We start from the raw sequence: 14,708 nt of genomic DNA, 5'->3' as shown, positions 1-14,708 counted from the left end.
GTTTAATTTAAGTTGTATATAGTTATATAGGTATTAAGTTAAATTACAGGTATAGAGACAAGCAGGACTGGATAACAGTAAAAAGAGGAACCAGAATGCAATCTCTGATCCATACATTGTAGCAGACAGACAGGAGATTTAAAGGGACAGAGTAGACTTAAACAGAGGGCCCTGGAAAGACACAGTATTCTGTAAACAAGCCATGAGCAACAGAGCCAGTGAAAGAAGAAATCACAGACAAATAAATAGATAAATAAATAGCAAAAAGAAATCTGACAGAAAGCGAAGTCAGGCAGCCAGATTTGCCCTCTGGAGTGGGCGTGCCTACAGGTAGGTCACATGGTCAAGATGGCGGGGGGCCCCCCCAGGTCATACCACATGGCCAAGATGGCAGTGGCCATAAGCCGTTTTTTTGTCTGTTTACCCGCCTGTTGGCTGCAACCAGAAAGGTTCCTTATGCATTTCCCATGGGTGAGGCAAGTGGAAAAACCAGCAAAAGCTCCTCTCCAGATGCCCATCCACCCGTGGGAGTTGCCAGGGGCCTGGCCCTGAAGGGAACACAACTGTCCTGAAACCGAAAAGGACCCAGGGTCTGAACTGGAAAAGCAAAAAAGCACCACTCCTGGAGCGGGATTCCAAACCTGACCCTTGGGAAATTCAATGGATATCTTACTGGATTGTAGTGAACAGGCAGATGAGTGGGTTCCAAAGATGCTTAGTTGGAAAAGCAGCAAGTTGAAGTGTACAGAGTCCCGGCATCTCAGGCTGCTGCAGGCAGGAGGAAGTGCCGGGAAAAACCGAGATGGAAAGTGGGTTATGAGTTTAGATTTTTAGGATCCCCAAAATTTCCCGCGCCCCTGGCGGGAGAGGTTTTGGGGAGAGCCTAAACCGAATTGGGTGCCAAATGTTAGATTTTTGTTTAAATTAGAAATAAAAAAGAGGAGGCACAAGATGAGACATGAGACTATTAGACATATTAACCAGGCCCGGCAGAGGAGGGAGACTGAGAGAGAAGAGAAACAGGGTTAATGGCTGACCGCCATGTCCGGTCACCATAGAGAGGCAGAGAGAGCACATAGGTGGGAGAAGAGAGGAGGAGAACAGAGAGAAGAGCAGAGAGAGAGAGAGAGAAAGAGCATAAATGGGCAGGGATCTGTGTTTTAAAGGGGTCCTCTGCACCTGCGTGCAGACTTAGTTCCCATGGAACCCTGGGCTGACCAGGGTACTGCCTGTTCCGCCAGGTAACAGGTTTTCTCCTCTCATCCTGCCTCTCTGTTTTGGAAGGTTTTATCAGCTCTTCTGAAAAAGCTTTGGTGGAATTGTCAGTAAATCATCCAGCCTTGGACTTTTCTATGCTGCAAGACCTTTTTTTTTTGTTGTTTGTTTCCCTTTCTTTTAATTACTGCTTCAATCCCCATTGTTGTAGTTCTGTTTAATTGGTCCATGTCGTCTTGATTTGATTTTTGTTAGTTCACACGTGTCTTGGAGTTTACCCATTTCTTCCAGATTTCTAGCTTGAGTATGTTTCTCTGTGTTTCATTGGAATCGGTAGTAATGTCTGCCTTTCCTATCTTTTAACCCTGCTAGCTGTTTTCTGTCTATATTAGTGGGTTGAGGCTATTTACATTTAAGGTTGTTAATGAGAGAGACGTTATTAATTGCTGTAATTTTGTTGTCTCGGGGTTTTAATGTATTGCGGGTATGTATCGTGATGGTCAGTGGTTGTTCCTCCCATGTTTCTATCTATGAAGGTAAGTAGGTGATTTTTCCTTACAGCTCTTAAGATTACTTTGTTGCTTTGTATTTCCAGTTTCTTGGCTACAATAAGTGTTGGGGGAGTTATCTGTTCATTGTGTTTTGGGCTCCAAATGTTGATGACCCAAGGTTTGGAAATTTTCTGCTGTGATTTCATTGTAAAGATTCTTTATGTCTTCAGTGATTCCTTTGTCAGCCCCTTTGTGTCTGCTGGAGCATGATTGCCCCACAGTGCTGAGGTGCTGGGCTCACACTGGTGTTTTCCTCGCTGAAGCCTGAACAGAGCATTTTGACAGCCTCCCTCCAGTCTCCATGCTCTTTCTCATGCATGGTCAAGTTTGTTGGTGATTTTTATTTGAATCCCTGACTATTTTATTTTTAACATAGCATTTCCCCTACATCTCAGTTTTTGCTGGCTGTCTTATGCGAGGCACTAGTTTTCTCAGTGGTGTGGCTGACACTCTCTGTGACTGCCATTCTTCTCCATATAATGGACTGAACTTACCTGCTTGCTGATGTCCTGTTTCATGTCTGTATCCACTTTTAGCAGCATTGTGAAACCTTCACCTGGAGTTTTACATATCTCAATGTCTTTGAACTCAGTAGTGGAGCAGCTGGGAGCTTTTCAAGGAATCACGTTGCCAAGCATTTTCTTGTTGGGTTTCTCTGTTGCACTCTGAATATCTGTTCTTTTGTCTGTGTTTTTGGCTGTGGGGAATCCTTTTATTGATTATCTTACTCTTGAAGCCCTGATCCCCAGTCTCGCTCAACAAGAAGAAAGTGTACCGCCATCTTAATAGAATCAGCAGACACAGCTCCAATGACACCTTTGAAGTCCATGGCAGCTCACTAATACATGAGATTTCATAAACCTGAAGATGGATGTAGTGTGTTCTCTACGTTAAATATTACCTAGGATAAATAGGAAATAGTAAATGAATGAAATAATGGAAGGAGATAGGTTGGCAAAGAGGAGAAGCAAGATAAGTTTAAAGATAAGAAATGTTCAGAAATTAAAAAAATAGTAAGAGATTAGAAAAATAAAGGAAAAGGGGAGGAGACTTCTCAACTAAAAGAAAATTAAAAGTACAAAATAGGTAGGTGTAAGAAGGAAATAAGAAATAAAAGTTTTTTTTTTTTTTAAAGTTTATGTCAGTGTTGTGGAATAGAACAGGGTGGAGGAGGCAGTGCACGAAGCAGAAGAGAAGGCCCCATCCTGTGGGGAGGCGCCAGCTGGGAGGGAGGGCTGTGTGAGTGGGACCACCAGAGAAGACATTTAAAAAGGAATAGTGAAGTTTATGCGTCCTGTCAGATGTGTGGATGGGGTTTGGGGTTACAAGAGGAGAAAAGAGAGGTCACAGGAATAAAGAGATCTGCTGCTGGAGCCGTCTCTGCCTGGGTCCATGAGGGCTGGAGAGTGCCAGATGTATGCCTGGAAACAGGAGCTGAACTGCACACTCTTGTCTTTCCTGTGGTTTATGCTGCTGTGGAGTCTGCTGTTCCCCAGAGGTGTCCTTACCCTGGGAACATTCCTTCTTGGAGAACTAGCGGCCTCTGCTGGCCACCATTAGCTTTGTTTCCTATGGGAGGGAAGGCTCTTGCCCTACTCAGGCTTCCAGACCAGACTTGGGCCAGTGAAGACAGAGGACCTGTGTTCAGACTTCTCTAGCTGTATAGCCATGGACAACACGCCCCCGCTGTACCTGCTGGCCCTCAGAGAGATCAAACTCAGATTATTCTCAATCGAAGGGATGGACATCTGGCCATGGAGGGCACTGCTGTCTTCCCTTAGGTACTCTCCAGTCTGTTTCCAGCCCCTGCTGCCAGTTAGATGTCTTCCTCACTTGTGGTTGGCTGTTGGTCTTGGATCTAAGGGTAGCTCCATTTTAACAGCATTTGGTCTCAAGGTGGCACCTCAGATTGGCTCTTGATTGCCACCTTCTGAATCTCCTAGGGTGACAAAATGGGATTTCTAGCCATCAGTGACACGTTTGCCAAAGGAATCACCATCTCACCCAAATCCATGACTGTATTTGAGCCTTGAGGGCCACAGGTTTATCCTGAGGACAGGACTGCCAGATTTTCATTTGGAGGCCACTTCTGCCCCCTGAGCTTGCCAGGGTCTGTTTTGCTGTGTGTTTCTCTTGTTCTCTGCTTCTCATGTTTTTTTCTTTTCTTTTTTTCTTGCTCTTTTCTGGTAGCTGTTCCCTCACTTTGTTTGTAGATTTCTAGAGGCTACTCTTTAGAATTCAGCTTCTGTCTCTTCTGGCTCAATGTAGGTAGCCTCTAGTCACAACCTTCCTGGATCCTGTTACTTAGTACCTTAGATGTTATTTTCCAAATATAAAAGCTAGGTGTTAATCTCAAAGTCCTTTTCTGTTATCTTTATAATGATTATAGTGTTGAATTGATAATATATTCTTGTGTATAATTTATATAGACCTTTTGCTTTTGTTTATGAATATTAGTAATGGTAATTTCTGTGCATTAGACATTAACTTGGTTGTATGACCAGCACAAAGGTAACAGTATGCATCTTCCAGATTTCATGGCAGTACATGCGTGTTCCTGATTGTAGCTGTGAAACACGTACCCCAGGGCACTGTGGAACTGCCCTGGGCCTCAATCATGTGTTTGTCCTCCTCACCAGCTTTTGATTACAACATTCCTCTCTGGTTTTTCAAGACAGGGTTTCTCTGTATAATGGTCCTGGCTGTCCTGTCATTTGCTCTGTAGACCAGGCTGGCCTGGAACTCAGAGATTTGCCTGTCTCTGCCTCCCAAGTGCTATAGCATCTATATTATCTAATCTTGCATTAGGAAAGAGAAAAATGGAGTAGTAAAATTAACACATTATTTTTTCATTTTTATAAATGATCCTCTTAAGACTTTGTTTAAAAGTTTTGTGTATTTTTTCTCATGAAAGCACTTTCATATTCTTTTAAATTGGGCAAATATTTTAACAGCCCTTTGAGTTTCTAAATTTGCTGCCAAATTTAAATAAAATCACATTTATTATATTTTAGGTGTTGAGTAGGTTCCAAGGTGCTAGGGCTGCTACATGGAGGAACTCTGTCTTGAAACCTCCCCCCTCCAAAAACAAAACAAAACAAAAAACCCTGAGTGTTTAGTAGGAAATAAGGAATAGTGGAACTTTCAGTTTGATGTGAGACCTTTGAGGATTTAGCAATTCCAACAGCAATTATAAATACTTAATAAAACTAGGTTTTTACTTCTTATTAAGTGATGATTTTCCCAAAACACCAAAGGAGACACAGCTGTTTGATTGACTTGGTAAGTATCAGCATTTATTTCATAAATATGTGAGTCTGAAGATTAAAAATTTTAGTTTGGCAGAAGTTTTGTTTTAATTTATCCTAAAGTTACTAAAATAAAAGCCATAATATAACATTCTTTCACAACTTTGAACACATTAAAACAAAAACTGTTTATAGGAGAAATGATTTTGCACATCGAATGAAGCTGTATAAATCAGAGCTGACAGATAAGGGCTAGCATCGTCACTCATCTCTTTAACACGGGAGCAGGCTGGCACAACCAACAGACACATGTCCTTTGAAATGTTGTATGTGTAGATCTAAGGCTTGAATTGTTAAAATTGCTGATTTTTTTTAAGGTCTATTGTGATTACCATGGCCACTCTCGGAAAAAGAATGTATTCATGTATGGGTGCAGCATCAAAGAGACAGTTTGGCACACCCACGACAGTGCAGCTTCCTGTGACGTCGTGGAAGACACGGGGTACCGGGTAAGTGGTACAGGCAGTTCATGAATATTTGGGGCTCAAATGCATGTCAGCTATAAGAGCATTTAGTAGACACAAATTGATCAGATTTGATGTTTGTGTCTTGCTATTTTTGTTTCGAAGTTTTTGTTTTTAGGTTTGCTTTCATATTGATCTTTGCTATCCATTTGGAATTTATTTTTGTATTTAGTGTGGAACTGTGTCTTAGTGAGGGCTTTTATTGCTGTGAAGTGACACCATGACCATGGCAACTCTTAGAAAGAAAACATTTATTTTCAGTGGCTTGCTCACAGTTTCAGAGAGAGGCTCAGGCCATTATCATCATGATGGGAGCAGGGCAGTGTGCTGAGGAAGTCGCTGAGGGTCTTGCAGGCAACAGGAAGTCAACTGAGACACTGGGCAGGATCCTGCCCCCCCACAGTTACGCACTTCCTCCAACAAGGCCACACCCACTTCAACAAAGCCACATCTCCTAATAGTGCCACCCACTATGAAGACTGTGGGGGCCACTTACATTCAAACCACCACAGGAACAATCTTACTTTGTCCATAGACACCAGTTGTGTGAGCACAGTTTGTTTACTAAGCAGTAGTGTGGACACATGTGCATTCCGTGCTTGAGTGTGTGTGGAGGGCCTCGGTTACCGTAGGCATTCCAGTTTCTCTGCTGCCGCATCTTTTAATAACGCTGAATTCTGACAAGTTTTCTTACTCCTTTAAAACCTTTTGTTGGCTGGGCTTTTTTGTTGTTTGTGGGTTTTTGTTTATTGTCCTTGGGAATTCTAGGATATTCATTTGTAGATTAACATTGAGATTTGAATCAGAATAGTGCTAAATCTAAGTTTGAGAAATTACCTAAGAGCATCTCCATCTGTGAACATTGCTGTCTATGTAGTTGAGTCTCATTTTCTTAATAAAATTTCTCTACATGGATGTGATGTTTTACTAGTTTTACCCTCAGATACTCCTGGATCTAATTGCAGTTGGGACTAAGAACTTTTCCCTCACAATCTGTTAACCCTCAGTAGATCATTCATTGCCTATAGGAAAATTATTAATTCTTTCAGGAATTGCTGTGAGTTTTATGATCCTTCTAAAGACCATTGCATATCAAAATGTATCTTCCCTGCTAACTGTGTAAATGTGAAAGTGAAGTAGGGCTGTGTGAGACCCTGAAAGTTACAATCTCTGCCTTACAAATAAACTTTCCACGAAGATACTTGGCAATGATCTTCTAACATATTTTTAAAAGATTTATTTTATGTGTGGATGTATTGTTTGCTTGTGTGTCTGTACCATACATGTTCAGTGCCCACGGAGGCCAGAAGAGAACATCAGAAACACTGAAACTGAGTTACAGACAGCTGTGAACTTCCGCACGTGGGTGCTGGGAACTGAACCCAGGTCCCCTGAAAGAACAAGTGCTCTTAACTGCTGAGCTGTCTCCGGCCCCTGGAAGGTTCTCAGGATAGAGTATTCTGTAAAAGAAGGCAGCATAAGGAAATTAATCCAAGAGGAACACATTTGTAATACTGTGGTATCCAGTGTGTCAACATTCGGCAGTCACAGCTGTAGATCGTGCAGAGTCTGTGGTGTCCAGTGTGTCAGCATTCAGCAGTCACAGCCTTAGACGGTGCAGAGTTCTATCAGGTTAGGCCACATCAAGTAAACTGTGTCAGCATAACTCAGAGATGTGAAGGTAAGGTAGGGAATACTTAATTTAGATTTGATTAACAGTGTTTGACAGCGAGTAGCAGAGGACAAAAGGACTGGAAAGAACCAGACAAAAGACAGCAGGTACAGCCTTTCCATGTGCTGCTCTCCAAACATCAGCACAGTCTGCCTTTACTTTAAAAATACCCATTACTCTGCAATTCTGTGTCACTTACATTGAAAGCAGATTTTACATTCACATTATCATCTGCTTAACTGAGGAATTATAATTGTGTGTGTGTGTCAGAGAGAGAGAGCGTAGTATGTATGTGGGGTGTGTGTGTGTGTGTGTGTGTGTGTGTGTGTGTGTGTGTGTGTGTGTGTGTGTGTGTAGTGCCGTGGGGGCTAGAAGAGGGCATTGGTCTCCGGGAACTAAAGTTACAGCTTATTGTGAACCACCATGTGGGTGCAGAGGACCATATGCAGACTCTGCAGGAGCAGTGAGCGCCTTTGACCACTGTGCCGTTTCTCCAGCCCCCACCTTCACTCAGCACAGCTACACAACAACCTAATGTTTGTTGATCATCTTTTCAGGTCACCGTATCTGGATTCATAGCTGTTATTTTTATCAATTACCCCAAACTAAGATGGTGTGATTTGGTTTTACTGTACTGAGCACTCACATGGATTCTTTGAGTAGCCTCTTGGAGGTGGTGCCAGATTCTCCACAATACAGAAGAAACCAGTTGATGCTCAGAATACCAACAGAGGTGGTGGTGTTTCTCCACATCCTTTTTACTGCACCGTCTTTCCTAGGGAAAGCAGTGCCTGGTTATTTTAATTTACCTAGTGAAAATCGGAAGTCACTACCCTTTGGAAATACTTCTTTCTCATATTTCTGTAATGTCCATCTAATTATTACTATTTTTAAAACAAGAATGCTTTATATATATTACAAACATGCTTTCTATTTTTTTCTGGTGTGTAGTAATTTAAAACTGATATTTGTTGCTTTTTTATTTTTTTCTCTCTTTAATGGCACTGGGCTTTGGCCTTCTGCATGCTGAACAAGTGCTGGACTCCCGAGTCACATCCTCAGCCCCATCTTTTTTTTTTTTTTTTTTTTTTAAGTTCTGTCCATGTTTAATTTAATTGGTGAGCAGTGACTTCAGGTCATTGTTACTGACACAGCTGAACCAGTGTCAGTGGCATTGGTTCTGTCTGCAGTGACACTGTGTTTGGGTTCTGTTTCTGAGCCTTCTTTGCAGAGCTCCGCGTGTTTGCTGCAATGTCCCCATTGGATTGCTTTTAGACAAACAGGCTGCACTGATGTGTGAGATGGTTTCTCCAGACACAGCCTTCCTTTTCTTCCTTCCTTTCTTTTTTGTCTGTGATGATTTTTCAGTTTGCTTGTAAAATATTTACATTTTCAGGTGAAGTTGAGGATAATTTTAAGTTAGAAAGAGCATTGGTGCTGCTTAGATTACTATTCCACTGGTGGCCTTTTTTTTTTTTTTTTTTTTTTTTTTTCTTGAGGTCATTTAGTGTTAAGTCAATTGATCCTTTTCAGATAATTTGTTTTAAATTTTAAGCATGGTTTTCTTCATATTTTATTTACTTGTACATGTGTGTGTGTGTGTGAGTTTTCACACATGTGTGTGGGTACCCACAGTAGCCAAAAGAGAGTGCCAGATCCCCTGGAGCTTCAGTTGCAGAGAATAACCAGCCAGTGTGGGTTTTCAGAACTGAACTCGGGTCCTCTGCATGAGCAGCAAGTCCTCTTAACTGGGAAGCCGTCTCTCAAGTCCCTTTCTTTATACTTTCAACCATGTTTGTTTTAGGTGCTTTTAAATGTATACTTTGTGTATTGCTTGCTACCATAAATGTGTTTCCTCACTGGTCACCACTTGGAACAGCAGGAAAGTCTAAATTAGTTAAGACTGAGTAAGGGGAAGGAGCCCAGATACTTAAAATGAAGCAGTGTTTGAATTAATAAACTCTGGCTTACAATTTTATTTTTACAGACTCTGCCTAAGATACTAAGCCACATCGCTCCAGCATTTTGTATGAGCAGCTGTAGCTTTGTGGTGGAAAAATCCAAAGAATCCACAGCTCGGGTTGTAGTGTGGCGGGAAATAGGAGTTCAAAGGAGCTATACCATGGAGAGCACTTTATGTGGCTGCGATCAGGGGAGATACAAGGTAAAGCATTCTAAGATGTGAAGCTACTTTTAAACTTCTTGTGTCTGTATGGGCATGTGCCCATGAGTGCAGTGCCCAGGGAGGCTCTGGAGCTGGAGTTCCAGGCAGTGTAAGCTGTGCCCTGTGAGCACTGGGAACTGAGCTCTGGTCCTCTGCAAGAGAAGCAAGCACTCGTAACCACAGTGCTCTGTCTCCTGCCACAGGTGTTTAGATGTAAAGGTATTTGATGCTTCCTTTCATATATGTGCTCATGGTTTTCAAGTATGTGTCAAATGTACCTTTGTCTTACTGAGCTGTATGTGTGACGCATAGTAACGGGATCCAGTGACGCAGTGTTGATAGTGAGTTTCTGGGAGAGAGTGAGGGTGCGTCTGTGTGGGTGTGTTAGGATGCATGCCTGGATGTGCATGGATCCCAGAAGACATCCCAAATGTGGGGTGTCTTCCCCTAGGACACTGGTTCTCAGCCTTCCTAATGCTGTGACCCTTTAACACAGTTCCTCGTGTCATGGTGACCCCCAACCATAAAATTACTCATTGCTCCTTCACGACTGCTATTTTGCTCCTGTCATGAATTATAATGCAAATCTCTGTGTTTTCCGATGGTTTTAGGAAACCACTGTGGAAGGATCCTTTGACCCCCAGGTTGAGAAGGGCTGCTCTAGTCCTATTCTCTTTATTCTCTCAACACAGGCTCTCACTGACGTGCACACAAACCTTCCAACCCAAGAGCTAGAAACTTGCCCTTGGCTGGCCATCCAGGGAGCTCCTAGAACCTTCCTGTTGCCCCGTCTGCCCCAGGCACACACAGCTGGGCATGGGATTTGAACACAGGTCTTCGTGCTTGAAGAGCAATCAGTTTTACCCTCCCAACCATCTTCCTGGCCCTGCTTCTTATTGCTTTTAATTTCTCTAAACTAAACCACTTGCTTAGGAATAATTAACAAATTTTAATTATTTAAATCTATTCACATCCATAGTTTTAAGGAAAGCACAATGGATCACACATTTAATTAGCAATTCATAAGGAGCTACCAAAAAACCACCTATTATAAAATATTTCCATCATTTTAGTAGATTTCAATAGTAAGTATTTTTTATGAATTTTAAGTAAGTACGTTAGTAACTAGTTGGGAACACACAGTCTGAAAGGGTCTCAACGTGAGGTGTGATGTGCTTGCTTCCAGTGCCCTCTCCCCCTGTGGCTGCTTTTCATGAACTCATGGAGGCTCTACTGTTATATTTAGATTTTTGAGTGTGACTTATGTGTGTGTGTGTGTGTGAGTGAGTGACACAGGAGGCCAGAGGACAATCTGTGGAGTTAGTTTTCTTCTCTTACCAAGAGGATCTCAGTAATTGAACTTAGGTGGTCAGTCTTGGTGACAAATGCCTTTATTTGATGAGCCATCCCACCAGATCCATTTGGTTTTTTTTTTTAATGTTTAAATATGTAAACTATTAAAAAACAAATGAATACCAAATATGTTCCCATTTCTCTTTTTATGTGATTTAGTTAATAGAATTCTCTTTGGTTTAAAACCTTATGGGGAGGAATGTTTCTTCCTAAGCCCAGTTTTAAAATGTTTGCCGTGTGAGTGAGAAGGACAGGTGTCTTTCTGTGGAAAGTGCCTGCCGTGTTAGCCATGCCCGCTTCCCACGTATAGCGGCTCCTTTAGGTGGGGACTGAAGAGTCAGCTGTGGCCCATGCTTACAGAGGCCTGATCTCACCACACAGACAGCTTTTGATGGTGCAAGGCCTTCCGTTGTTTTGGAGCTTCATTTGGTATCTGAAAATAAGTGACAATGTAATTTGCAATCAGTGTTTGTGATTTATATGGTGACATTTAATGTTTGATAACCTTATGTTTGGGAAGCAGTTAAAGAAGGTTATGGGCACCGTGTGTAATTTTCTTTTTGATGGAGTAGAAAAATTAAAACAGGCACTGCCAGTTGACATGGAATATAGGAAATGTTTTACTATTTTTGTTGAATTCGTTCTCTTTTATTTAGGTACTTACTTCCATTACTTTTTACCGACTTAGACACGGTACAAGTATCTATAAGGTAATGGTCCTAAGTGCAAAAAGCTTTGGTTCTGACACTAGAGCTTCAACATTGACAGTCAAAGCACAGCTAAAAGGAGTGTTAGGAAGGCTCCGTTGGAACACAGCTGCACACATGAACAAGAGTATTGGTAGTCAGAAAATTCTCTGTGTGTTCTGTTCCCTCAGATTGTTGGTATTTGCATCGGTTGTCAGTGGGAGGAGGCGTCTGATTACCAAGTTCAGGGTTGAGAGTTCCTCAGAAGCCAGAACTGAGCTGATGTCTTACAGTGTTCTTTTAGAGCCGGACCTTGTTGCATATCCCATAATCCTAGCTTGCTGGGTTGTGGGGCAGGGGAAAGGCAAATTTGGGGTACATGGCAAGACTCTGTCTCTAAAACAACACCAAAGAACACTAAGACCCTGTACTTTAGAACACTAAGACCCTGTGCTTTAGAACACTAAGACCCTGTACTTTAGAACACTAAGACCCTGTGCTTTAGAACACTAAGACCCTGTGCTTTAGAACAGTTTCCTTTATGATCTAGAATAATGTCATTTCACCAAGAGCTTCACAGTGTGATGTCCTACTGCCACAGCAATGTTTCAGTTCTGTTAATGTAGTTAAAAATTCTTTGGATATGACTTTAATGAGTTGCAGCTGAAGGAGAGCAAAGGTTCTCAGAGTCTGTATGTTTTACTTTATTTCTAGGGTTTACAGATTGGGACTCGAGAATTGGAAGAGATGGGAGCAAAATTTTGTATTGGTTTAATGCGTTTGAAAAGACTGACTTCTCCATTGGAATATAATCTGCCCTCCAACATGCTTGACTTTGAAAATGACTTAATTGAATCAAGCTGTAAAGTAACTAGGTAGGATGTTCTCTTTTTTTTTCCTTCCCTATGTGCTGTCTGCTGCTAAAGACCTCATGAGCATGACAATCTCCATAGCTAAGAGCACGCTTACAGTTAATAGGGTTAGGGTCACATGTCTAAGACTTGTTTCTGATTGTAATGATCGATTCTTTTACTGCTAATGTTTGATGAGTATTGCAATGAAAAGGCCTTCTGCTTTGAATGTTGCTTTTATAACTGTAATACTTCACTTTTAACTCAAAAACAAGCACTGGAGAAACATTGCATTTAGATAATATCTAAATTAAGAAGGCTTGGAATCATGTTCTATATTTCAAAAGAGATTTCATTTTATTGATGTTATTGATTTTTTATTGGCTGTTCAGTAACCTGATTATATGTTGGAAATAGCTGAATTTAGCACATGTTTGACAGTTTATTTCTGTCAAATGATTCTTAAAATATTTTCTTTTAAAGCTCATTGTATATGACATTTGAACCATTTATAAATGTTAAAATTCTTAGTCGTAGTGTCAGACGTCAGCCTTCTGTTCTGTAGTGTGTGTGTGGGTAAGAACCTTGATGACTTCTGTTGCTGGGTATCAGTTTGTCATTGTGCTAATTTGTCACTGCACTGTTATTCTGTGAATCAACACAGCAGTGTCAAGTGTAGTGACACAGGAACTGGGCTCTTTGTGGATGTGGTAATTAGACAGTGGTCAGTGGCAGCCAGACCACAGTGGAGGCAAATGCGGAGTTCCCCATGATGTTTTTGGGCAGGTGGGATGGCTCAGTGGGTAGAGCGTTTACCATGCAAGCCTGATGATCGGAGTTCGGTTCCCAGAGCCCAAGTAAGGTGGAAGCAGACACCTGACTCCTCCTCAGGTCTCTTCTGGCCTCCACACATGCATGCCCACACACAGTGCTAATAAAGGCAGTCAGCCTTCCCTGAAGTCAGACACTGAACTCACACTGGTACCATGGTCCATGGAAGGAGGATGCTCGCCCCAGTCGGCCAGAGGACCAGCTTTGGGTCTTAGTGATCTACACAGACATGAACGTGACCCTCTTCCTCCAACAGACTCATTCTTTGAGAAGGATTATATGTTTTGAAAAGTGTCTGTCAGAATAATTATACTGCTAAACACTACCATATCACATTTAACATTTCAGTATTGTATTTCAGTTTTTAACTGTTTTCTTTTGTAAGTGTTTCTGCTTAATTTTGTATCATGGGGAGTTTGTACTCTATCAGAGTAGGGCGTGCACAAACATATCTGATTCTCACCACTGTGTCTATAGAAACCTCTAGCAGTCTGCAGCTGAGATGGGGTGTTTCCTCTAACAATCCCAGTCAACACAGGACGTTTCCTCTAACAGTCTGCAGTTGAGATGGGGTGTTTCCTCTAACAATCCCAGTCAACACAGGATGTTTCCTCTAACAGTCTGCAGTTGAGATGGGGTGATTTTTCAGTGTATTTCCACCCTCTTTTTCAGCTGTTAAAAACTCAGCTGCCTCTCTCCCTGGTTATCATATTCTGTCTGTGTCTCAGATTAGTTTTGCCCAAACTTCTGATTTTCCCTTGACCTTTGTATCCCAACGCTTCTGTAGTTTTCAGGTCCCAGATCTGAATTTATCTCCATCTTTCTGTACTTAAGCCATCCATATTAGGCAAGAGTACCTGTGGCATCCTGGTATGCTGTGTAGCTTTGCTTTCTCCTATTGCTCAGAACCTTCCCTCTGGCCACCTGTTTAGATGGTTTGCTGAAGTTTCCCATTGCAAATGTAGTTTTTGTTCTCTTAGTAACTAAGAACTTTTTCCATTGGGATTCCTCTTTCTGGTCAAACTTAATTTGTTCATTTTTAAATGTATGTGTGTGTTGGACTTATAATTGAGAGTTTAATTCACTTTAATTACAGCTACCATCAGTGTGTCTTGGTGCCCAGAGTGGCCTGTTCCCCTCACGGCACTTTGCATGTTTGCGTGCGCCCACGCCGTCCCTTGGCCCTTTCCCCTCTGGAGCAGCAGAACCTCGGGCCCATCTTTGTGCACAGTTTTCCCTGAGGTTGGAATTAGCCACTGTTTGCAGGCTGATGTGATGATTTGTGGACTAAAGCAGCATTTATACCAATGAGTACTGCTAGTTTGCTGTTTCTTTGCCATCGCTGTTCTTAAGCTCTCTTAAACAAGGCTGTGTATTCAGGTAATTACATACATGAGTACCCATCTGTGCATGTGTGCACAGACAGTCTGTATGCCCTCAGGATGGCTTGGAATCTAATCCTACAGTATAGACTTCACCCTGTTTTAAAGTTTCTAGCTCACTTGAATAACGGTGAGAATTGGCATTGCCGTAAGGGTGGCTTCTGAACCTCTGCTGATTTTGATTTTCCTTGCTCTGCCTTCCTTTCCTTTCCAAAACCTCTTGGGAAAAGA

At 41.9% G+C, this 14,708-nt stretch overlaps 1 protein-coding gene across 5 annotated transcripts in view; it reads left to right on the top strand.

Moving 5' to 3' along the window:
* Agtpbp1 (ATP/GTP binding protein 1) overlaps window positions 1–14,708 on the top strand; it is a 108,326-nt gene that overhangs the window by 86,988 nt on the left and 6,630 nt on the right. For 3 of the 5 annotated variants that reach the window (XM_035443018.1, XM_035443017.1, XM_035443020.1), the window contains 4 exons: window positions 5,392–5,523; window positions 9,198–9,374; window positions 11,384–11,437; window positions 12,128–12,288. In XM_035443018.1, the coding sequence (XP_035298909.1) occupies window positions 5,392–5,523; window positions 9,198–9,374; window positions 11,384–11,437; window positions 12,128–12,288 (524 nt within the window). The remainder of the gene's footprint in view (window positions 1–5,391; window positions 5,524–9,197; window positions 9,375–11,383; window positions 11,438–12,127; window positions 12,289–14,708) is intronic. The other 2 variants (XM_027409701.2, XM_035443019.1) reach the window with 2 other exon arrangements.

This window comes from Cricetulus griseus, chromosome 3, assembly GCF_003668045.3.
Source record: "Cricetulus griseus strain 17A/GY chromosome 3, alternate assembly CriGri-PICRH-1.0, whole genome shotgun sequence".
Classification (NCBI taxonomy): domain Eukaryota; kingdom Metazoa; phylum Chordata; class Mammalia; order Rodentia; family Cricetidae; genus Cricetulus; species Cricetulus griseus.
This window is presented reverse-complemented; position numbering and strand designations above follow the sequence as displayed.